Below are 22,960 nucleotides of genomic sequence, written 5' to 3' on the forward strand. Positions count from 1 at the left end.
CTTAAAGCAGTCTCACTGAACCTGAAGCTCAGCATTTGGGCCTGGCGAACTAGCCAGGGGCTCCAGGGACACACTGTCTCCACAGTCTCCATCCCAGCGGTGGACTTACAGGCATTTGGGCCAGGTGAACTAGCCAGGGGCTCCTGGGACACACTGTCTCCACAGTCTCCACCCCAGTGGTGGCCTTAAAGGCATTTGGGCCAGGTGAACTAGCCAGGGGCTCCAGGGTCACACTGTCTCCACAGTCTCCATCCCAGCGGTGGACTTATAGGCATTTGGGTCATTTCTTTACGTGGGGTCTTGGAATACCAACTCAGTCCTCATACTTTGACGGCAAGTGCTCTGGGCCATCTCCACAGCCCCCTTTAAATCCGTTCTTCATGTACTAATCTCCTTTGTTGAATTAGAATTCCACCTAAGGCCAGGACCATATTTATTTAACTCATTATCCTGCGTCTTCCTTCCAGCGATAAGAAAATGTTGGAATGATTACTCAGCAAATGTTTGCTCACAAGTTTGTTGACTCAAATAAGTCACCCAAAAATACAGCTTGGGGCTAATCAGAAACTCACAATGGCAAGTGGGTTGTGAGCTCAAGATGGCTCCAGAGCCGGAGGAGTGGAAAGCAACTGTCTTGGCTTGCCAGAGACCTTTTTAAAACTGAGAGACGCTTGGGACAGGAGAGGGGGCTCCGCAGTTATGAATTAGTGCTGCTCTTCCAGAGGAATGATGTTTGGCAGCTCACGGCCACTTGTAACTCCAGCTCCAAGGGATCCAACATCTCTGGCCTTTGTGGGCACTTGCACTCATGCACACGCACGCACGCATGCGAGCACACACACACACAAACACGCACACACATGCTCACGCACACACACACACACATGCGCACGCGTGCGAGCACACACACACACACACACACGCACACACACACACACACACACAAACACACACACATGCGCACATGCGCTCCCAATCGCCCACAGAGACACATGCATGCGTGCACATCATACAGAATTAGAAATAAAATAGGAAGGTGAAGCAATGGCTCAGCAGCTAAGAGCACTTACTGCTGCTCTAGCAAAGGACTTGAGCTTGGTTCCCAGCACCAGGCATCACGACCACCAGATGCAGGCAACCCCATGCCCTCTAGCCTCCTTAAACAGCCAGAGCAAGTGAGGTACATAACCCATGCAAGCACACACATGCACATAAACATAAATAAAAAACCCGAATCTTTTAAAACATCTTTTTAAAAATAAAAAGGAAAGACCCTTGATCTCAGAAACTTTTAACCTTGGGGAAACCAAACTGGTCTCCCTGTCAGGGGCCTAGGTGGAGGGGCTGATCCTAGCAAGACAGTGCTTAGCATAATGGAGAGTTCTCCCAGGTGGCACTGTCCCCACCTCCAAGCCAAGGTCTCTGGACCTGCTGTGGCCCACGTGTGGCTGTCAGCATCAAGCAGAATATTGACTCATTCGGTTGTTTATTCCATTCAAGGGCTGTTTGTTAGGACCTTCTCAGTCCAGGCCTTGGAGAGCTAATGGTGAAGGAGACAGATACAAGCCGTACTTATTGTTACTTTAGTTCTATTTGGATAAGAGAGAGAGAGAGATGGCAAACTCTTGTAACACAGAGATGTTTCGTTAGAGCGGCTACAGACTGTGAACATAGTGTTACTAACACAGTGAAGAAAAATAGCCCCGGGCTGGAGAGATATGCATGGACAGGGACTGCTATTTTAGGGTCAGCATCGTTCTCTCCATGAGGCAGAATCTGAGCAGATAGGGATAGAGTGAGGGAACAGATTATACCCAGTATCTGGTGAAGTGGGTGACAACAAGAAACAGCAGGTCCAGAGACCTTGGCTTGGAGGTGGGGAAGATGCTGAGATGGGGACCAGCATGGAGCGAGCAAGATGGCCATGATGGGAGATGAGACAGAGGAGTCACAGGAGGACATGGTCATCCGGGGTTGATTACATCCGTGATGGAACAAGGACACACGCACAGGACTATCTAGAAGTCACACAGTAATTACCCCCAGAGACTGACGGTCTGTAGTTCAAAGGAAAATGAACCTTTTCCTAAATTTTTTCTGATTATCACTTTTTTAAAAAATGCAGTTATGGTGTCAAATAATTTAACAAAATGATTTATAATCATTTTTGAATAATTGATAACACTTAACACTGTAGCCAGGGGACCTCAGCAGGTAAAAGGCATATTGTCCTCTGGCTTGCACACACCACACACACACACACACACACACAAATTAGAGTGTGTTAAACTTAAACTCTTCTCCCCAAAATGCCCACAACAAGATCTTCTGTCTTAGTTGGGGAACACAAACCCAAAGTGAATTTGCAGTGGCCAGATCTCCCGCTAGAGAAAAATGAAGATTTAAGTCAAGCTTGGTATCACCTCCCATAAATACCAGCTTGGGGGAGGTTGAGGCAAGAAGACTGTGAGTTCGAGGCCAACCTGGCTTACACAGAAAGACCCTGTCTGGTTAAGTAATTAAATGGGAAGAAAAGGAAAGCGAGTTTCTGGATAGAATGGGGGTGCAAGTGGGGAGAGACTGTGAGTAAGGAAATAAAAGGTAATTCTCACTGGGCCCAGCAAGCATCAGGGGTCAACCTGCCCCTTCGCTTAAGACAGTGATTCTCAACTTTCCTAGTGCTGTGTCCTGTCCCTTTAATACAGTTCCGCATGTTGGGCTCACCCCCAAACATAAAATTATTTCCATTGCTACTGTATAACTGTAATTTTGCCACTGTTGTGAATATAATGTAATTGCCTGTGTTTTCCGATAGTCCTAGGCGACCCCTGTGAAAGGGTTATTCAACCCCCATAACACACACACACACACACACAGTCACAACCACAGGTTGAGAAACACTGGCTTTAAAAATGACAATGACTGAACTGCTCCCTAAAATATTGAAGAACTTTCCATGAGGGCTGCTATCTCCACCTGCGCTTTTATTCCCAAATATGTCTTTCAGTTTTCCATTGCTATTATTGGCCAGGGCCCCAACATTCAGTGCAAGACACCTTTTATAAAGAGGGGAGTGGCACAAAGCTCTGCAGACCTTGGTCCTGGCTGTGCAAGGACAGTCCTGCAGCCTCCCCAACTCTCCCGGGGTGTGTTGCTCCATGGAACCCATGCTGCATTCTGCATCCCTGGATGCCTTCTCCTGTGAGCTTCCCCCTGCCTCCTGGGAGTGTGGCCCCTGAGATTCTGATGTCTAAATAACGCTCCAGGAAGAAGGCAGGGGTAGGGCTCAAAGACCTGAGTTTGGTCCCTGGGACCCGCATCATGGAAAGAGACAACCAACTCCCACATACTGTTCTCAGCCTTCACACAAATACCGTGTGCAAATACACCCACACACAAATAGTAAGAATAAGGACAGTGATTTTTGAAACAGGGTCTTGATATGTTATTAGGGAGACCCTGGAACTCACTCTATAGACTAGGCAGGCCTTGAACTCATGGCCTTCCTGCTTCACCCTTCTGAGAAGCTCCAATCACCACCAAATCCTACAGTGCCATAAAGGAACTCTGGGTGTTTGTTTATTTGTTTCGTTGGGCTGGCAGAGCCTTGTACATGCTGAGCAAATGCTCTACCACTAAGCCACACCCAGGCCCCCAGAAATGCCTGCTCATATTTATTAATAAATGTGGGCAAACACAGTGCACAAAGCCCGCAGATTCAAATCTTCCTTTTTGCTTCCGTTGCAGCCGCCACCAGCGGTGATTATCCAGGTCAATGCAAAAGCAAGCGGCAGCGGGGTGGTGGTGGCGCACGCCTTTAATCCCAGCACTTGGGAGGCAGAGGCAGGCGGATCTCTGTGAGTTCGAGACCTGCCTGGTCTACAAGAGCTAGTTCCAGGTCAGGCTCCAAAACCACAGAGAAACCCTGTGTCGAAAAACCAAAAAAAAAAAAAAAGCAAAAGCAAGCGGCAGCTAGCCGCATTGCACCGAGTCAGGCAGCAGCAAGGATGCTTGAGGCCAGCAGGTCAGCTCTATGTCTCCTTTGTAATTCGGGGCAACTATGGACCAGTGCTGCCCGTATTTAGGGTGCATCTCTGGATTCAGTTAATCTAAGCTAGATAGTCCTCCATAGGCAAGCCAAAAGACTTGACAGGGCTTTAGCTTCTGTCAAGTTGACCGTCGACTGCAATCATTGCACACAGGTAGGATCTATGGTTAAGATAGGAAACAGTTTGGGGCTGAAGAATCTTCAGGGATGTTAGTGTCGCGCGGCAGCCTCGGGCTAGTGAGAGATGGACACGAGCCAGGCTGTCATCACACTGTCCTCATGGTGTTCCTGCCTCCCCAGCAAGGCCCTGGACTGATGAGAACAAAATGCCCACACAGGATCTAAGCAGATAGCAAATCAGGGCAAGGCCACCAGATCCTGGGGACAAAACTCTTATCCATGATAAGGAAGGCACGTCTTCTCTGCTTCTTGGCAGCCAAAACAGGCAGCAGCTGAGGACTGGGAGTCATAGAATAGTCCCAGGCTAGGTGACAAGTGAGTCACTATTCACACCCAGAAGGGCTGAGTAGACTTGTGTGCCCCTGGGACGTCTCTGTCTAATGCTGTCTCTCTGAATGTGACTCTCTATGACTCTCTGCCTTGCAGGACACTTTTAGATGCTATCTGTTCTTTCCCAGACACCAAACAGCATCTGAGGGCACACGGAGCCCCACCCACTGCTGTGTGCATACAGAGTGGAGACCCTTGACTTGGTGAAACTCAGAAAGGGCATGTGGCTGGCTGCTGCCACAGACCAGAATGCTTCTGGGATGGGATCTGCAAGCACTCATTTGTAAGGCTGGAGGACTTGAGTCCTGAGTAAGACCAGCATGTGCAGGAAGGGTGCTGGCCCCTGGGTGCTCACCAGCTACTTCCCGTTCTTCCCCACAGGAAGCAGTGTCTCATTGCCCGGAAGAGGGCCAGCTGGCCCGAATCCAGAATGTTATCCATGAGCTCCCCCCGCCCCATTATAGGTAAGAAAAAACCATCCAGACTCTGGTGTGGTAAAGCATCGAGGAGGTGGGGATGCATAGCAACTGGAATAAACAGATGGTGGCTTCCCTGGATGCCTTTGGAAATCAGTGAGCAGTCAGTGTTAGCGGATGGGCAGGTGTCCAACCAGGGACAGTGGCAGCCAAGGGAAACCTGTCTCCACTTGCAGGGCACTCATCAGAGTCCCAAAGCAAGTCATCGTCCTCGCTGTCACACAAGCCAGCCTCAGAGTGACATCCTTGGTCATAACCAGAGTTAAACTGTAAACAAACCTTTGGAATTCCAGATGGCTTTAAGCTGTGGGCGCCTGTGGTTCTTGAGCGTATTATCTCTACTGGCTCCTTAAAATTAGCCCAGGTGTCACCCCCTCCTTTCTAGTCTCACAGATGAGCCCAAGCGGTACTAACTTTCCCAGTATCATCTACATCTGCCCACTTTTCAAAAGAGGGCAGAGTTTGACGTGGTGTTAAAAAGAACTTCTCTGTGGTCGACAAATGTCTGTCTCTGAGATGAGCCTGCTAGCAAGTTAATCTGTAGCCATATGGATGTCCTCAGGCAATCAAGATGAGAACCTCTTTGAGGATCGTGGGGAGGTGAATTTTTCCCAGGGTGGAAAAGAAGCAAGTTGTTCACTACCAGCTGAGGGTGTGCAGTCTGTGGTTCCCTGGTCCTGTCTATGGACCAGCTTCAGCAGCTACAGCTGACATCTGATGACACTGACACCTGTCCCCATCCTAAGTCAGTGGCCCTGGGGTCAAGAAAGCTTCTTTATCAATCTTGATCTCTTCCTACTACTCCTTCAAAGTTCATAATTTAGGGTGTGACCTTCAAGTGACAGGCTTCACATGGGTGCTGACATTTCTTACTTTGCCAAGCATCCAACCAACACGTGAACCGTTTCAGGACCTTGGAATACCTGATCCGACACCTGGCCCACATCGCCTCATTCAGCAGCAAGACCAACATGCACGCCAGAAACCTGGCCCTGGTGTGGGCCCCGAACCTCCTCAGGTAACTACCACCCGTGGGCTCAGAGCAGCCCATAATACTCTGAGTGGAAACAAAGCCTGGGTGCTTCAAAGTGAAAGCCCTGGAAGACAGCCCTAAGGCTCAGTGGTCTTTTTATAGCATATATGAACTAATAGTGCCTTAAAAGCTAAGCTCTTGGCCTGCCAGCATGGAAATTCTGGTTCCAAAGGCATCTGTTGGCTGTTATCCCAATGTGCCTAAAGTTATGGATCTCTATGTTTGCTTCCATTTCTCGAAAAGGCCTTTTTTTTTTTTTTTTTGTCTCTGGGGCTCATTGGCTTCTCTTGGTTTTGATGAGGTCACCTATGCCTGTGACTTGAATCAACTGCTTCATGCGTGACTCACGTGAGACAGCAGGATAAAGGTGGAAGGGAATCCCATGAAGCAAAAACAAGTCCGTCCTGTGCATTTATGGACAGTGTCTGTAGTCTTGCGATGTAGAGTGTGTGACAGTGACTTCCCGTCTATTCAGTGGGTTGGGCTTCGCGTCTGTTGGGAGACACTCTCTGATTGGTCATGAAAAGCCAAAACATGTGGCCCAGACAAAAGACCCACCAGCCGTGCTCACTGCCCCCTATTGTAAGGCACAGTCATTCTGGATGTGTTTCTCCCGCGCAGGTGTAAAAAAATCGAAGCCACTATTTGCAATGGAGATGCAGCCTTTCTGGCAGTCCGGGTCCAGCAGGTGGTCATTGAATTCATACTGAATCATGCGGACCAAATCTTCAACAGTGGTGCTCCAGGGCCTCTGCAGCAGGATGGTAATGGCTCCCCCCATGGCCTACGCCCCCAAATACCCATCCTCCTTTATTGTCCTAATCATAGAGCCCCCAAATAAGTGAGTCTGAAAGTGGAGGCAGGAAAAGCAGGCATTCCAGGTCAGGCTAGGCTGCATAGACAGTGTGGGACCAATCTCCAGATATCACCAAATGTCCTTGGGTAGGGTGAGGGGAGGGTGTGTAAAACTGCCTCAAGTTACCGTCATCAGAGAAGGGAGACCCTTGTACATCAGCCATGCCTTCATCACGTCCACCCTAAAGGGGAACACCCCAGAGTCGGGGGACAGTGACTATAATAGAAACACTCCAAGTAGAGGCCGCAAGGAAAGAGCCACCCCTCTCTGAGGGAAGAGTACGCTAGATAAATGCTCTGTCCCTCTAGAGACAGATGCCTAGGAATAGTAGACTCCAGACATCCATGGCCTTAAAGAATGCGGTCCTCGGCTGTGGGAGGAGGGGCAGCCTCCTCCTCCATCTTAGTCGAGTTAAGCCACCTTCTTATCTGACCGGAGCACTTAACAGAGTTTTGGGGATTAAAGAACCATTGCCGAAACTCTGGATCACAGTAAGCACCCAGTAAATGTTGTGGGATGAATGAGCGAGCCTATGAAGAGTCGCTCCATGGAAAGTCCAGAAAGCAGGAACCTCCTGACGCCCCTCTCTGCCCTCCACCAGCTGTGAGCAGCTGTGACAGTTTCCTTGCACAACCTCTGCCATAGACTCCCCTGTGGTTAAAAAAAAAAAGAGCCCCAGTTGGCATGCAGTGCCCCCCCCCAGTCAGGGGGTTCAAGTGGAAGGCTTATAGATGAGAGCTCTGACCAGGCCTGAGCTCGGACCTGCTCCCGAGCTAAACTCTTCTTTGGTTTCCAGAAAGCCGTGTCATCACCAAAAGCCTGACCTTGCCAGCCCTGTCCCTGCCCATGAAGTTGGTAAGCCTGGAGGAGGCTCAGGCCCGAAGCCTGGCGACAAACCACCCTGCTCGAAAGGAAAGACGAGAAAACAGCCTGCCTGAGATCGTCCCTCCCATGGGCACCCTCTTCCACACAGTCCTTGAGTTACCAGACAGCAAGTAATTGGCATTCTTCCAGAATTCTGAAGGATTTGCGGGTGGAGGGGGGACAAAGGAGGTGAGGCGTCCAGTCTCGGGGCCATGAGTAATAGCGGTATGGGTTGGAGTGCAGTCCAGGTGGGGTACAGAGAGATGTGCTCAAAGGGAAGGGAGCCGTCTCCTCAGGTTTCACCATCGTCCATGGTGATGCTTTCGCCCACTGCCCCAGAGCCCCGGTGAGCTCTGGTCCCCTGCCAAAGACGCAAGGTACCAAGTGAGTTGTGAGTCTTTCCTGCCAAAGAGTAGACAAAACAGGCCAGCAGTTTACAAAGCCAGTTGCCAAAAATGAATGCTTGGCTCCCTCCCCATGACCTCCACCCTTACATGACACCAAAAAGGACCAAGAGATGAGCCTACGACAGATACAGGTTGACAGATGGTGCCGCTCTAGTCCGAGAGTTCTCAGTGGCAGCCCTCAGGGATGGCATTTCTGACTTCCTTGCTTCTTCTCATCCTGCCAGAGAACACCCCTCATCTTCTTTCTGTGTCTGTCTACATGCGTGTTTGTATGTGTTCGCGAAGACATGTGTGTGCAGGTTTGCAGGTGTGTGGCCAGGGAACAGGTTGTTCTTCAGATGCTACCTACCTTTTTTTTCTTTCTTTCTTTCTTTCCTTCCTTCCTTCCTTCCTTCCTTCCCTCTCTCCCTCTCCCTCTCCCTCTCTCCCTCCTTCCTTCCTCCCTTCCTTTTTTAAAACATTTCCATCATTGGCCTGGAGTTCATGAAGTAGGCTAGTCTGGCTCCATGAGACCAAAGGATTCACCTGTCTGTGCCTTCCAGGCACAGGCATTACAAGTGTGCACTCTGTTCACCTTAAATAAATAATGCCGTCTGGACTAAACTCAATATGGTGTGTGCATGAGACTGGACACACAAAGAACTGAATAGCCAAGCTGCCCACTTCCCATGGCCTGTTGGGTAATATTCAGCTTTTTACTTGAGATTTCGGATCCAACTCAGGCCTTCAGGTTGAGTGGCAAGCACTTTATTGACTGAGCCATCTCCTTGGTCCTTCTCCCTTTCAAAGCAAGTCGTCATTGGTACCTATAGGGTATCCTCTTTCCTCATTCCTACAGCACAAGCCTCCTCTACTTAGCCAGGGTGGCAGATTTCTTCCCTTTTAAACAGCTCGCTATCTTGGGGGAAGGGACTGGCTCGTGAAACAGAAAGGATGACACCATCCAATGAAAAGGTGCCCTCGCCTTTGTCTGCTAAGGGTGAGCGACTCTGGCTCCAGGCATTGCCTTCTTCCGTGGCGGGTACAATGAGGAGGTGGAGACTGAGGTTGTGGCAGAAGAGGAACTGGCATGCCTCAACTTCCCTGCGAAAGCGCTGCTTCCTAGAGCAGATTGTACCCAACTAGAGCAAAATGGCCAGCACCTTTCTAAATCAATACAGAATAAGACTCCCTCCCGGGGGTGAAGAGGGGGACCTCAGAGGGACCATCCGCTGCATTGTCTCTGCCTTCAGCCCCAGCACCATGCCAGTTTAATTTATGCTGCTCTGTGTAATACAGCCCAAGGCTAAGTGCTCAGGCTATCAAGCTGAGCCAGGGAGAAGGCAACGAGGTTGCAAGCTTGTCACTTACTGATCCTGAAGACCCGCTAAACCCGAGACCCAGTGTTCAGTGAGAGCCCTGTGGATATAGGTGCCTTATGAGAACCCCAAGTTACAGGGTTTCACCCTGAACTTCACTCCAGATCCTGGCTGGGTGGATCCCAAGGAGGACCTGCCTCTGTGGTGACCCCTGGTGGTACCAGGTTCTCACGAGCCAGCCCAATGCTGTGTCAGTCACCTACCCATATCCTCATCCCCAAACAGCCTGGTAGGAGGCGGAGTAGGCGGTGTGCTGACTCTGATGCATTTCTTTACCAAGATCCCTGACCCCGCTGCCAAGCTACAGATCTCCCCATCAGCACCAGAACGCATTCTTTACCACCCCTCCATCCTGAGTTATTATCAGCCTTCACCTCACGCGACATACCCTAGTCACATGGCCACCGGGCAGAGACACAGAAATGGAGTCTGTGACCCTAGCTGTTCACTCCTGTTTGTTTGTTTGTTTGTTTGTTTATGAGAGGGTCTCTACGTACCCCTGGCTGTCCTGAAACTCACTACGTAGACCAGGCCGACCTTGAGCTCACAGAGATCCTCCTGCCTCACTTTCCCTAGTGCCTGGATTAAAGGCGTGCACCACCACCTCTGGCTTGTTTACACCTCTTTTTTTTTTTTCAAAAAAGACTTCGGCACATTTGAAGAGCTAGGACTAGGGTGCTTCATGGACTTCCTCCAGGGTTTCAGAACTGTGTGTTTGCTTGTGATCTCTGAGCATTCCACTGACTGCTGCCTATGTTGGCCTCCCATCCCTGCCTTTGATAGACAACAATCTTTGGCTGTAGTTCCGAGGAGAAGGGTCTCTGCCTTCACTTGCTTGATCACCCAGGACATCCCCAGATAGGCTATAGTCAGGTGCATCTTGGCTTTTAGAGGGAAACTTCTAGAACTATCAAAGCCACTCATAACTGAAACTGTAACTGTGATGTTCCCCCTGGATTTGCAATCCCCCTTGAGAGAGTGAGTCGAAATGAGCATGAGTTTGAGCCAGCCTGGTCTACTGTGAACCCTGCCTCAAAACAAAACACTGCCTTGAAATGACAAGTTCAACTAACCTGTATGGCTTGGTTGTTTCAGGAGAAAGCTTTCCAGTAAATCAAAGAAATGGAAATCAATATTTCACCTGGGGCGTTCTGGGTCGGACTCGAAATCCAAGCTGAGCAGAAATGGGAGTGTGTTCGTGAGAGGGCAGAGGCTCTCAGGTGAGGAGCAGGACCATGGCTTCCGGCAAACACACTGTGGTTCTTAGCTGGGTTTCACATTTGATCACTTTACATTAACTAGTAAAAAAAATATATATATTCACTAGGGTTTTTTAAGATGATGATGATAATGTTTTACTTACAAAAATGTTCAGTGTCTACACCTTCCATGAAATCTAATGCTAACATCACAACTATAGAACCACTATCAAAACAAAAAGATAATATGAATACAATTCTATTGACTGATTTATATAGGTTAAGAGTCATACTTAACCAATTGTCCCACAAATGTCCTTCTTCTGGTCCAAGCCCAAACCTGGGGTCCATACTTCATTTGGCTGTGGTACATTCTCAGTCTCCTTCACGGTGGAGCTGTTCTTTAGTTTCTCTCAGCATGATGCTAAAGCTATGAATCCACACAGGCTGTGTGCTGCCTGCCTCTGGGTCATGTCAAGAGGCACACCATGCCAGCGCCTTATTGTTTGTAGAGCTGGTTTGGGTTACTTGGTTAAAATACGGTGTGTTGTGTATTTCAGCAGTGCTGGTTAGATCTTGCCTGCAACGGTTATTTCTATAATTTTCTCAAAAAGCTATGGTCTATTAGTTGGAATTCTGCTGTAGAAGTTCTGTCCCTTCGCACTCAGTGCTGTGATGTTAATGGGGTGCTTTCCCCTGAATTTATTCCTGAGCAAAAGAAAAGAATTGAGGGAACCGCTACATAACGCAGAATCTGGTCGGTTCATCCTGAATATTGTCATGGAAAGCCAAGGAAAACCTCCACAATGATTTAGTTCTTGCAAAGTGCGAAGGCACAAATACAAATCTCGTCTGCATCCTGGTTTGTTTATTTGTTCGTTTGTCTGTATTTTACAAAACCTACAAAGACAATTTTAAGGCCCAATAGGAAACTGTGGGTATGTACTGGCTACTAGGTGATTTTGAAGAATTATTAAATTGTACAGTATGCTAATGGTTCTTAGGAGGTGTACGCTGTAGTTGAAGTAGTTAAAATGAAATGTCAAAATAACAAGACTTACTTTCAAGTGATTCAGGGAAGTGTAGGTATAAAATGAACAAATAAAATCAATAGGAAGATGCCAACAACCATTGAAATTAGATGGTAGGTTTAGAAAAATATTCAATTTTTAAGAATGTTTGAAATATTAACTAAGTGTTGGGAAGAAATGGACTTCTATAGAGAAAACGAGGGGCAATATCTCTAACTTCTTTATGCAGGCAGAGTGATGATTTCAAGACAAGGGTCAGAATGTAGAAATACTAGAAACCTGAGTTGTGTTTACCTCTCTGCACAGGTGTGTGGCGGACAGCAGTCGTGGTGATTTCTGCTATGACTAAGAATAGATTCAGTTCAGTGGCAGCATCGGACATTCCAGTAGTTAGGAGATTTAGGGGTGCCCTAACACAGAGGCTGTGTCTCCATTTCATCCTGCCTTCCTCGGCTGTTCTGTCCGTTTTGCGTCAGTACTGCTCTAGGCTGACTTCTTTGGCTGTGGTAATCAGAGTCAGCTTTTCTCCTTGAGCATCGCTGTCCCCAAGGGCAGAAGGAATGTCACTCTGGTAGCTTGCTCAGCAGTTCTCATCAAGTGTCCTGCTGTGAGTCTTCCCTGGTCTCAGTAGCCTTCACTGGACCACAGGACCAGGCTCTGTGGCCAAAGGGGTTCCCGGGGCTGATTAACCTGGGTTCTGAACCAACCACTGGCACGAGGGATGGAAATTAAACCATTCAATTTCCATTTACAGAAGTACAAGAGCTTTGTAAATAGGGCAAAGGGAGAAGGATTCTGGGTAGGTATCTGTAACAGTTGTGTGGTTAACATACCTTTCATCAAATGCAAAACTGGTTCAAGTGAGGAGGACGGAGTGTCACAGCATGCCAAACTCATACAAGTAAGAAATTAGGACTCTCCACGGACAGTGGGAGGAAGAGTAAGTACCTGACAGGAAACCCTAGTCTATGATGACAGACTGCCTCAGCACAGCAAAGAGAGGATTTGTTACGGAACGGAAGAGGCCAGAAATAAAAAGACAAAAACCAAGAGAACAAAATAAGATGAAATAAACAATGGGCTGTGATCTCGAAATAGAAAGAGTTCTGTGTTTTTTCAGAAGGCACAAATCCGAGGTGCTGGACCAAATGGTGGTTGAGTTCATGGGGTGTCATGTGCCCAGCAGGGTAGTGTCTCAGAGTCACCCAGAGAGTACCATTGCCACAGCAGTTTCTCCTTGAGTGTCAGTGACCTTTAAAAACTCCCTAAGTGGGCTGGAGAGATGGCTCAGTGGTTACAAGCACTGGCTGCTCTTCCAGAGGTTGTGAGTTCAATTCCCAGCAACCACATGGTGGCGTACAATTGTCTGTCATGAGATCTGGCGCCCTCTTCTGGTGTGTGAGCATACATGGGGGGGCAGAATGTTGTATTCATAATAAATAAATAAATCTTGAAAAAAAAAAAACTCCCTAAGTAGTTCTACCATTCAGCCAGGCTTGAAAGCCACTGGGTTAAGGTCTTAGAACCAACTGATTGGAAACAGAACCGAGCCAGCTGAGCCTTGGTGGGAGGTGGGAGTAAAATGACATCAGAGGATGGTATTGCAAGTGGCTCCCCTAGTGTCGCCAAAGTAACTATGGCTAGAGGAGAGGCTGCTTTAGCCAGAACAGCATTGCTCAGGACTCCAGACTCTGAAGCTCAGGACCTGAATCCCTCCTCAAAGGCAGGCCACCGAAGTCCATAATCTCCCAGCGTGGTCTCTGTGGAACCACGGTTTGCAATACCGTTGTGAGCGACTTTTTAAAAGGGGAAATCAGTGGATTCACATATGTGAACAATATGTTAACATTTCCATGACAGAGGGTATTTGAAAATTTTGTATGTGTATGTGGAATATGTTTGGGTACATGCATATGTGTGTGCACGTACATGTGCCCACGCCTGTGGAGGCTAGACGTTAATGCCAGGAGTCTTGCTATACTGCTTTCCCCTTGTTTTGTTTTGTTATGTTACGACATGCTCTCTCACTGGCTAGACTGGATGACCAGAAACCCCACCCCCAGCACACACACACACACACACACACACACACGCACGCACGCACGCATGCACACACTATCTGTGCCCACCTCCCAACATGTGCCGCTAGTCTTGACTTTTATGTGGATGCTGGGGACCCAAACTCAGGTTGCCATGTCACAGAGCAAGCACCTTACGTGTTGAACCATTTCCTAAGCCCCCTAAGGGCATTTTAAAAATTGATTAGCCACGAATAGTATTGGGAGTTTATTGGCAGCGGAGAGAGGGACATGTTCAAGCACATTTTTAAAAACTAAACAGATGAGAAAGCGTGAGAAAACAAATGAGGTCGTGACAACACAGATGCCTAAGCTTTGAAGAGATTCCAGACACTGGTTTCAATATTTAAAGTTTGCTTTAGATCAAAATAAACTTCTGAGCAGAGGAACGCCGAAGTCATAGGGCTGGAGACTTTACCTTTGAGTGAAAGAATCATCAGAAGAGACCACAAAGGTTACCAGATGACTGGGGGGCGACAGCTGAGGACAAGCTCAGGAGAGTTTTTACCTGGGATGCAGGAGGCCCAAGGTTCAGCCTTCCAACACTGCACAAACTTGGCACGGTAGCACCTGCCTGTGATCTCAGCACTTAGGAGGTAGGGGCAGGAGAATCAGGATCTTAAGGTTATCCTCAGCTATATAGTGAGTTCAAAGACAGCCTGGTTTACATAAAAAAGGGGGGGGGGCTAGTGGGTGGACCTCCAGGAGGCCAGATCAGCACCTCAGGCAAAAATATCCTCTAAGTATAGGCAGGAGTCAATGGGTCCAAACCAGACTCTTAGCGACTAGAGAAGATGCTTTGGAATGCTTCAGAACTATTGCTGAAAGTTCAGAGCTTGGGCGGATGGAGGGGGCTGACTCGGGGTTAGTTCATGTTTACCTGGTCCCGGCCCCTTAAGGTCACCACATGATAACTGGAGCCCAGAGACAGAGAGATACAGAAAGCAAGGCAGAGCCTGTCTCAGAATACACAGACGGAGGGACGCCAGCCAGGCACCTTTGGGATGATAAATCAGTTCACGATCCTACACAGACAGCCTCTCTCCAAGTGTAAAAATCTTGGCATGCCATTGAGAGTGAGGAGGTTGGAGGTGCTCGGTGCATCTGAGGGCTTGCGTGAAGCCAAGGCCAGTCCTCCCATGTGGCCAAGTCAGAGAATCCCCAAGCAGAGGAGGCCAGCTGTTTAATTTGGAACCTCTTAGAAGAGGAGAGTTTGGAATAAGGGGAGAAAGAGGGGAAATTTTTAAAAAGAGGAATAAAAACAGGCATGAGTTATTGCCCAGTTTGAGTTCGTGCCAACTCTGACCGCTTCTCGTGGAACAGCCTCCCATCTTCCCCTGTGGTGAGAGCACTGGCTGATCCTAAAGACACAAAGAGTATGTTTTGTTTGTAAGACAGGTTCGCACTATGTGGCCCTAGCTGGTCTGGAACTCACTACTATGTATTATTTTTAATTGAGTATCTGTTCTAGTTTAGGGCAATATAATTACTTTATAGTCATTTCTCATTTAGTCTTAACAACTCTTGTTTTTCTTTTATTCATGAAAAAGATACAATCTGCTGGCCTTGGTGCAGCATGCCTTTAATCCCCATAATCGGGAGACAGAGACGGGCGGATCTCTGTGAGTTTGAGGCCAGCCTGGTCTACAGAGTGAGTTCTAGGACAGACAGAGCTACATAGAAAAACCTTGTCTTGAAAAAGAATGAAAAGATGTATAGCGCCCCCCCCCCCCCCCCGAAAAAAGAAGAGTTGTGTGTCTGAGGATGCACAGCGGCAAAGTGACAGAGATAACTGAAGCCCAGATCTGTGCAAATCCAGACTTACCTTAATGGCAGTTAGTTCTGCACTTCTTAGCCTCCACGTTCTCGTCTTCCTCCTAGCAAGCTTGACCGGGAAGAAATATTGGTCCTAATCCTGTTTCCTTTACTGTAAGAGAATCCCTGAGGCTGGGTAACTTATGGAGAATAGTGATTTATAGTTCTCCAGGTTAGGAAGTCTAAGATCATGGCCATGCGGCACCTTCTTGACTTCTGGTGAGAGTCTCATGCTGGACTGGAGAAAGTACAGACTCTCACTGTAGCTATCCCATCCCAGCAAGACAGTCATTAAGCCATTTACGAGATCTCTGCCCCCATAACCCAACTCCTCCCAACCCTGACGTACTGAAGAGTTAAGCTTCCAACCTATGAATGTTTGGGGATCAAACTCCTACCACAGCTGTGCCTGTTCCTGTGCTAGCAGTGGGCTCTTGACTCATTTAAACCAACACTTCCCAAGTCCCAGCTATGGTAGCTTGTAATGATGCATGAAGTATACCAGGTTCATAGTCTGAGTCCAAAGGGACTCCATTTTGTAGGGATCTGTTCACGGCGGAGGTTGGTGGGTGAGGAACCATCAGTCCACAGATTCCATGGAGCACAGCCCCTGGGGTAAAGCTGACGGCGGCACCCCCAGGCCTGCTCACTTGTTCCAGATTCCTGGTGCTGCTCGATATGGTTGCAGCCAACAGTCCTGCTCTCCAGTCTGCTGGATAAGAGATTTCCCAGTTCCTTAGAGTCTACCCCATGAATCCATCTTGAGTACTTTTTAAAATTATGTTTATTATTTTATGTGTATGAATGTTTGTCCACACCTTGTTCATTATTTTTATTATTTGATATGTATTTTATTATTTTATGTGTATGGATGTTTGTCCACACCTTGTTCATTATTTTTATTATTTGATATGTATTTTATTATTTTATGTGTATGGGTGTTTGTCTGCACCATGTTCATGCAGTTCCCTGGGAGGTCAGAAGAGGGCATCAGATCCCTTAGCACTGGAGTTAGGGACAGTTGTGAGATGCTGTGTGGGTTCTGGGAATCAAACCCAGGCTCTCAGCCGGGCGATGGTGGCACACGCCTTTAATCCCAGCACTTGGGAGGCAGAGGCAGGCGGATCTCTGTGAGTTCGAGACCAGCCTACAAGAGCTAGTTCCAGGACAGGCTCTAAAATCACAGAGAAACCCTGTCTCGGGGGGGAAAAAAAAACAAACAAACTCAGGCTCTCTGAAAGAGCAGAGCTCTTAACCACTGAGCCTTTGCTCCAACTCCCTGATAACTCTTTGTTCAGCTACACTGGATGCAGGAATTCTCGTTTGATGAAATTACAATTTAACTTTACTTGTAAAGTGTTAATAAACGCAGTCTGCGCTCTCTTGTCGTGAGGTCAGTCCCCGACAGGAAAGTGGGGACATGTAGAGTGGAACAGGGCAATTCTGTAAGGAGATAATATGTTGTAGTACTTGAAACCATTTGCTGGACTTTTTTCTCATATGCTTATAGCCTAACCTACTGTTCTGAATGTTTCTTCTTGATATATATTCATCCGGGGTATTTTTTTCTCTTATCTTTAGTGGAAAAAGCTACTATCCGACCAGCTAAAAGCATGGACTCACTGTGTTCAGTGCCTGTGGAAGGTGAGTGTCTTTGTTATTACTCTCTTGCTGTGATAACACACCCTGACCAAGGCGACTTATAAAAGAAAGCATTTAATTAAGGACTTGCTTACAATTCCAGACAGTCCGATATCGTCCATTATCATCATGGCAGGAGGCATAATGGCAGGCAGGCAGGCAGGCGTGTGGGCTTTGGAAACCCCAAACCCATCCCTACTTATGTACTTCCCCCAACAAGGCCACACCTCCTAATCCTTCTCTAATCAGTCCATCAACTAGGGACTACTTGTCAAATAAATGAGCTTATGGTGTGTGTGTGGGGGGGGGGTCCTCTTTCAAAGCACCACAGTGAGATGCCACAATTAGTACCAAGTCGCTTACCTGTGGTTATCTTTATACACGACCACCTAGCCCCAAATCATTCCCTGGCTCATCCCAAACAAGATCTAGAACTTTTCCTCTCTCCAGCTTTCCTCTAGCCACAGAGGAGACCACAGGGACTTTTCACTTAAAATTAGACCACATTAAAGGTCAACAAGCTAAAAACTAAGACAGACAAAACGTATACAGAAAGAGCCAAACACTGGTTTGTTTATTCCAGGATAATCATGTGTCTTGAACTTGTGAGTTTCCTGGTCATGAGTTTCACAGGGTTTCGGTGGTCATTTTGAACTGATAGACTTGTTTATGCCAGTAAACACTGACCAGTGTTTTAGGGTTTCTACTGCTGTGATAAACCCCAGGGCAAAAAGCAGCCTGGGGAGAAAGGGGTTTATTTACCTTGTAACTTTCTCGGGGAAGTCAGGGCAGGAACCTGAGGCCTGGAGCAAAAGAGAGTCCATAGAGGAGTGCTTGCTCCTCATGGCTTGCTTGACCTGCTTTCTTACACAACCCAAGACCACCTGTCCAGGCACCACCCACAGTGAGCCGGGCCCTGCCACATCAATCACTCAGTTAAGAAAATGCCCCACAGGCTCTCCTAGAGGTGATGTGGTGGAGGCATCTTTGTCAACTGAGAGCCCCTTTCCCAAATGTGTCTAGGTTTATGTCAAGTTGACAAAGGCAACCCAGCATAATGGCGTATTTGCTACGTATTACCTGCTGGTGTGGGTCACATAAGAGTTGATAACAACGGGGGATTGACATTTGTTCTAGCAGTTCCACTTTTTGTCAAACAACCAACAGACTCAGTTACAAGTTTCAAGGAAAGCGGTTCCCCCAGGCGTAGCCTGTGGACAGCCACGATGCTAACCATGACTTGTTCTTCTTCACCAGGGAAAGAAAGCAAAGGAAATTTCAATCGAACAGTCACCACTGGTGGATTTTTCATTCCAGCCACAAAAATGCACGCGGGCAGCGCCGGCAGCTCCTGCGACCTCAGCAAGGAGAGCGAATGGGGTCAGGAGGGGATGCCGGCTGGGGCTGAGGGGGGCTGTGAGGTGGGCGGTCAGATCCGACCCCTGCCTGAGCAGCTGAAGGTGTTCCGCCCCATCGGAGACCCTGAGAGCGAGCAATCCGCCCCCAAGCTTCTGGGGATGTTCTACACCTCCAGCGACAGTCCCGGCAAATCCGTCTTCACCAGCAGCCTGTTCCAGATGGAGCCCTCACCGCGCCACCAGCGAAAGGCGCTCAACATCTCGGAGCCCTTCGCTGTGTCGGTACCACTGCGCGTGTCCGCTGTCATCAGTACCAACAGCACCCCGTGCAGAACACCCCCCAAAGAGCTGCAGTCTCTCTCCAGCCTGGAAGAGTTTTCTTTCCAAGGTTCAGAAAGTGGAGGATGGCCAGAAGAAGAGAAGCCCCTGGGAGCTGAGTCTCTTCCAGGTAAAATAGGGGCCGGAGGGTCTCCCTCCATTGCAAGACAGGACACGATCTTTGAACTGGCTTAAATAGGATTTTCAGGACAGTGTGGTGAGGTGGTTGGGATGATGGGCTCCAGGGCCAGAATGGCTGCTGCAAACCCATGCTCTGCCTGTGCCTCAGTTTCTTTCTTTTTCTTTTTTTTTTTTTAAGATTTATTTATTTATTATGTATACAGTGTTCTGTCTGTCTGTATGCTTGCTGGCCAGAAGAGGGCACCAGATCTCATTACAGATGGCTGTGAGCCACCATGTAGGTGCTGGGAATTGAACTTAGGACCTCTGGAAGAGCAGTCAGTGCTCTTAACCTCTGAGCCATCTCTCCAGCCCATGTGCCTCAGTTTCTTAATGTATAAAATGCTGGTGTTGATAACCATACCTTGTTTTTAAGTTTGTGTGAACATTTGGTTGGCACATGCAAAGATCTCAGAGCAGTGTCCAATAGATACTAAGTACTCAGTAAATGATACTAACTACTTTATTAGCACACACAGTGAGAACTCAGGAGGGAAAAGCCAGAGGCTGAGCTAGAGAACTGGAATTGACGGGCCTGTATTTCTGGATGTATTTTCTATTTGCCCATCCCTCCTTGCTTCTACCTCATATCTGCAAAGAATGGGGCTAGCATACCTAGCCATGAGAGAGTGCTTCCTTCGGGTTGACCACAGCAATCCCAGACTGATGGGATCTCCCACACCAAGGCCAATACAGTCTTTGAACTGTGTCCAGGCTGAGCAGGAGTTTCTATTGTTGCTCCAGACTTCTTCCCTTGTAGGCAGGCTGGTCTCCAACAACAGATCCCACTGTGTCTGCCTCCCTAGTGCTTGGATTACAGGCATAAGCCACTTAGGAAGGACTCTTTTTGACCAACAGCCCTAAAACGAAATAGGGAGAATCTCAACAGAAAGGTTTACTGACAGTCAAGCCAAGAGAATGTTTCTGTCTCAACCAACATTTTCAGAACCTCCTATTGTGCCCAACATGTATCATCTCTCTTCTCAAGACAACCTTCTGAGGTAGCGGTAATTATTATTAGATAATCCCCATTTTCTTGTAGAGGAATGATTTTCCCTAAACTTCCCAGTAAGTGGGGAGCCACCACTTGCTAGCATGTTATTAATCTCAAATCTGAACCAAGGTGTGCTGGCCAGTATTTGTTGGTGTTGCTTGGTAGGACGGCAACACAGTGTTCAGAACCAAGACTGCCACGAAGCTGTGCAATGCAGCCCAGGTGAGCACTGCGGTGAACGTCTAAGATTAACTGTCTGTTCGGTTTTGAATTCATCTTGGCTGCCGTCTCCTCCAGACGCCTTTCACTCGTGGCAACATTTTCACAACCTGCACATTCAGTTACATGGCCTCACGTGCCGGCACAACCTACGGTTTAAAAAAGCCGTGCTCGAGGAACCAAAAGAACTCATCGCCCCCAAGGTTGTAAACAACCAAAACTGTCTTCAGAAATCACCAATGTCCCCAGGGGGCTGGGGGAGTTTGGAGCAGAATGGCTCCCAGTTGAGAACCCTGGAGTAGCTGATGGCCAGAATCTGAGGCAGGAATGTTGTCGAGAAAAGCATAAAGAATGGGGGGGGGGGGGGGGGCAGTGAGTCTCTGTGAAGCAGGGTGGGGAGGCGGGACAGGGATGGGAGGGTGCCACAAGGGCCTTTGGGAAAAGAGCCCTTTGTACTGATCAGTGTTCTCCTTGCAGCTTCTGTGGCTAAGAAGGCGGCTCCTGAGGACACCGTGCCAGAACCTGAAGCCCTGGGGACAGCAGAAAGTAGCCAAGGCCCTCCCCTCGACCCAGGTACCCAAGTGGAGAAGAAAACCTTGGAAATATCCCTGGGCTCTCAACTTTCAAGGGACCCAGAGAAGACGCCAAATGCCGAGAAGGTGGTGGAGGAGAGCCAGGGGGCTGACCAGCTGAGGAGCGCCGCTCCACAAGAGGGCCTCAGGGCCAGGACGGAAGCGATGCTTCTCCACGAGATGGTAAGGTGGACTCTGCCTGCTCTAGTCACAAACAGCACAATTTAAAGCAGAATTTTAAAGAAATGTTAAGGGTTGCTGCAAGAGAGATTTATTTACTAATTTTTTTTTTAGGTTTTCATTTTGTAAGTGTGATTACTGCTGCATGTGTGTATATGTGGGGGGTAGACTTTGGGGAGTCTCTTCTTGCCTTATTTGTTAAGGCAGTGCCTCTCTCTTTTGTTGTTTCTGCTGCACTATGGACTGCAGGATGACCAGATCCCAGGCTTCCAGATCTCGTACTTCACCACAGGCGCGCTGGGATTACAGATGAGGTTTTTACATGGGCTCCGGGGATCAGGCGCAGACCGTCAGGCTTGCAAGGCTAGCACCCCTACTCACTGGCCATCTTCCTTGCCTCGTCTATATCTTTAGAAGTCTCACTAGGCAGGAATGCTGGCCTACACCTATGATCCCATCACTTGGGGGATGGGAACTGGAGGACCATGGTTTTAAGATCGTTTGGGATAACCTCGGATGTTTGAGACCCTGTCTCCCAAAACAAACAAAATAAAACCAACTTCTCAGTCTGGAGTTCCTCCGTGGCAGGCCTCAGGGAGGTCCGCCATGAGGTGAAGGAATCATTTAGCTCAGATTACCAAGGCAGACGCATCCCTGAATAATGCTGGCCCATAAACCACTGCATGTCCTTAGCATGCAATGACACTCAAGCCCAGAAGCAACATGAAGCCTGCTCCTTTTATCCTAGTTCCAAACAAGATGACCACTCATGAACTCCATTCTCTTCTCTCAGACATGGCAGTCTGGTGTTTGTCTCGGGCTCTCTAGAAAACCTGAGAAGTTCCCAGGCTCTAGTCTGTGCTTCTAGAGAAGGTCAAATCCGATGCCAAAGCTGACAACCCGTATCTGTTTTTTAGGGGTGATGTTTTCCAAAAGTGTTTTTATGAGATGTCTTTATGTAGAAGGTGTGAGGAGGTTTTGGGGGGGACACCCAGGGAGAAGGCCTGCATTTGTAAGAACCGTGATCAGAGGCATGGGCCGAGGGGTAAAGGAAGTCTACAGCGTTTTAACTTGCTTCCAGAAACACCAAAAGGACCATATGGGGAGAGTTAGGGCAAAGCTGAGTTAGGCAAATATGGTGGCCTCGGGAGGGTTGAGCAAGGGTTCCCATAAAGCATGTTTGCATTGGCAGAGATTCTTTGGGGGTTGGAGTCTCGTGAGGAGAACCCCAATACCAACGACAATACCTCGAGGAAGACGGTTGGTGCTGGAAGAACCAGAGTGACTACAAGTTAGCAAATCAAGGCCTCAGGCCATTCCTTCACTGGGCACATGGCCTAAATCCCCACTTTGTGCCAGGCACTCTGCTGGGCTGTGCGACCAAGACTGTGACCACTGTCCCTGCCAGCCTCACAGGGAAAAGTCAGCGTCCAGGGTGCAGTGGAGGTATGGAGTGGTGAGGAGACATAATAGGGTTTCTGAGTAAAAGATCCATGAAGGGAAACGCGAAAAGGGCAGAACTGTTCACACAGGAATGCAGGGAAGTAGAATCCAGGTGGTTTTGGCCGAGTCGTACTCGTGAGCTTAAAGAAATAAAAGGGGCCAGGCGGTGATGGCACACGCCTTTAATCCCAGCCCTCAGGAGGCAGAGGCAGGCGGATCTCTGTGAGTCCAAGGCCAGACTGGTCTACAAAGTGAGTTCCAAGACAGGCTCCAAAGCTACACAAAGAAACCCTGTCTCAAAAAAAAGAAAGAAAGAAGAGACAGACAGAAAAAAAAAGAAAGGAAGGAAGGAAGAAGGAGGGAGGGAGAGAGAGGGAGGG

General features: G+C 48.3%; 1 protein-coding gene across 1 annotated transcript in view; it reads left to right on the plus strand.

Annotated features, from left to right (window-relative positions):
• Arhgap31 (Rho GTPase activating protein 31) overlaps positions 1–22,960 on the plus strand; it is a 111,292-nt gene that overhangs the window by 81,217 nt on the left and 7,115 nt on the right. Inside the window, exons 4-11 of the mRNA XM_041673044.1 lie at positions 4,940–5,022; positions 5,945–6,052; positions 6,689–6,831; positions 7,720–7,918; positions 10,648–10,772; positions 17,257–17,319; positions 18,574–19,122; positions 20,863–21,140. Of these exons, the coding sequence (XP_041528978.1) occupies positions 4,940–5,022; positions 5,945–6,052; positions 6,689–6,831; positions 7,720–7,918; positions 10,648–10,772; positions 17,257–17,319; positions 18,574–19,122; positions 20,863–21,140 (1,548 nt within the window). The remainder of the gene's footprint in view (positions 1–4,939; positions 5,023–5,944; positions 6,053–6,688; positions 6,832–7,719; positions 7,919–10,647; positions 10,773–17,256; positions 17,320–18,573; positions 19,123–20,862; positions 21,141–22,960) is intronic.

Source organism: Microtus oregoni, unplaced genomic scaffold, assembly GCF_018167655.1.
Source record: "Microtus oregoni isolate MIOR12 unplaced genomic scaffold, Mior012 000023F_ref0000262, whole genome shotgun sequence".
In the NCBI taxonomy this organism is placed as follows: domain Eukaryota; kingdom Metazoa; phylum Chordata; class Mammalia; order Rodentia; family Cricetidae; genus Microtus; species Microtus oregoni.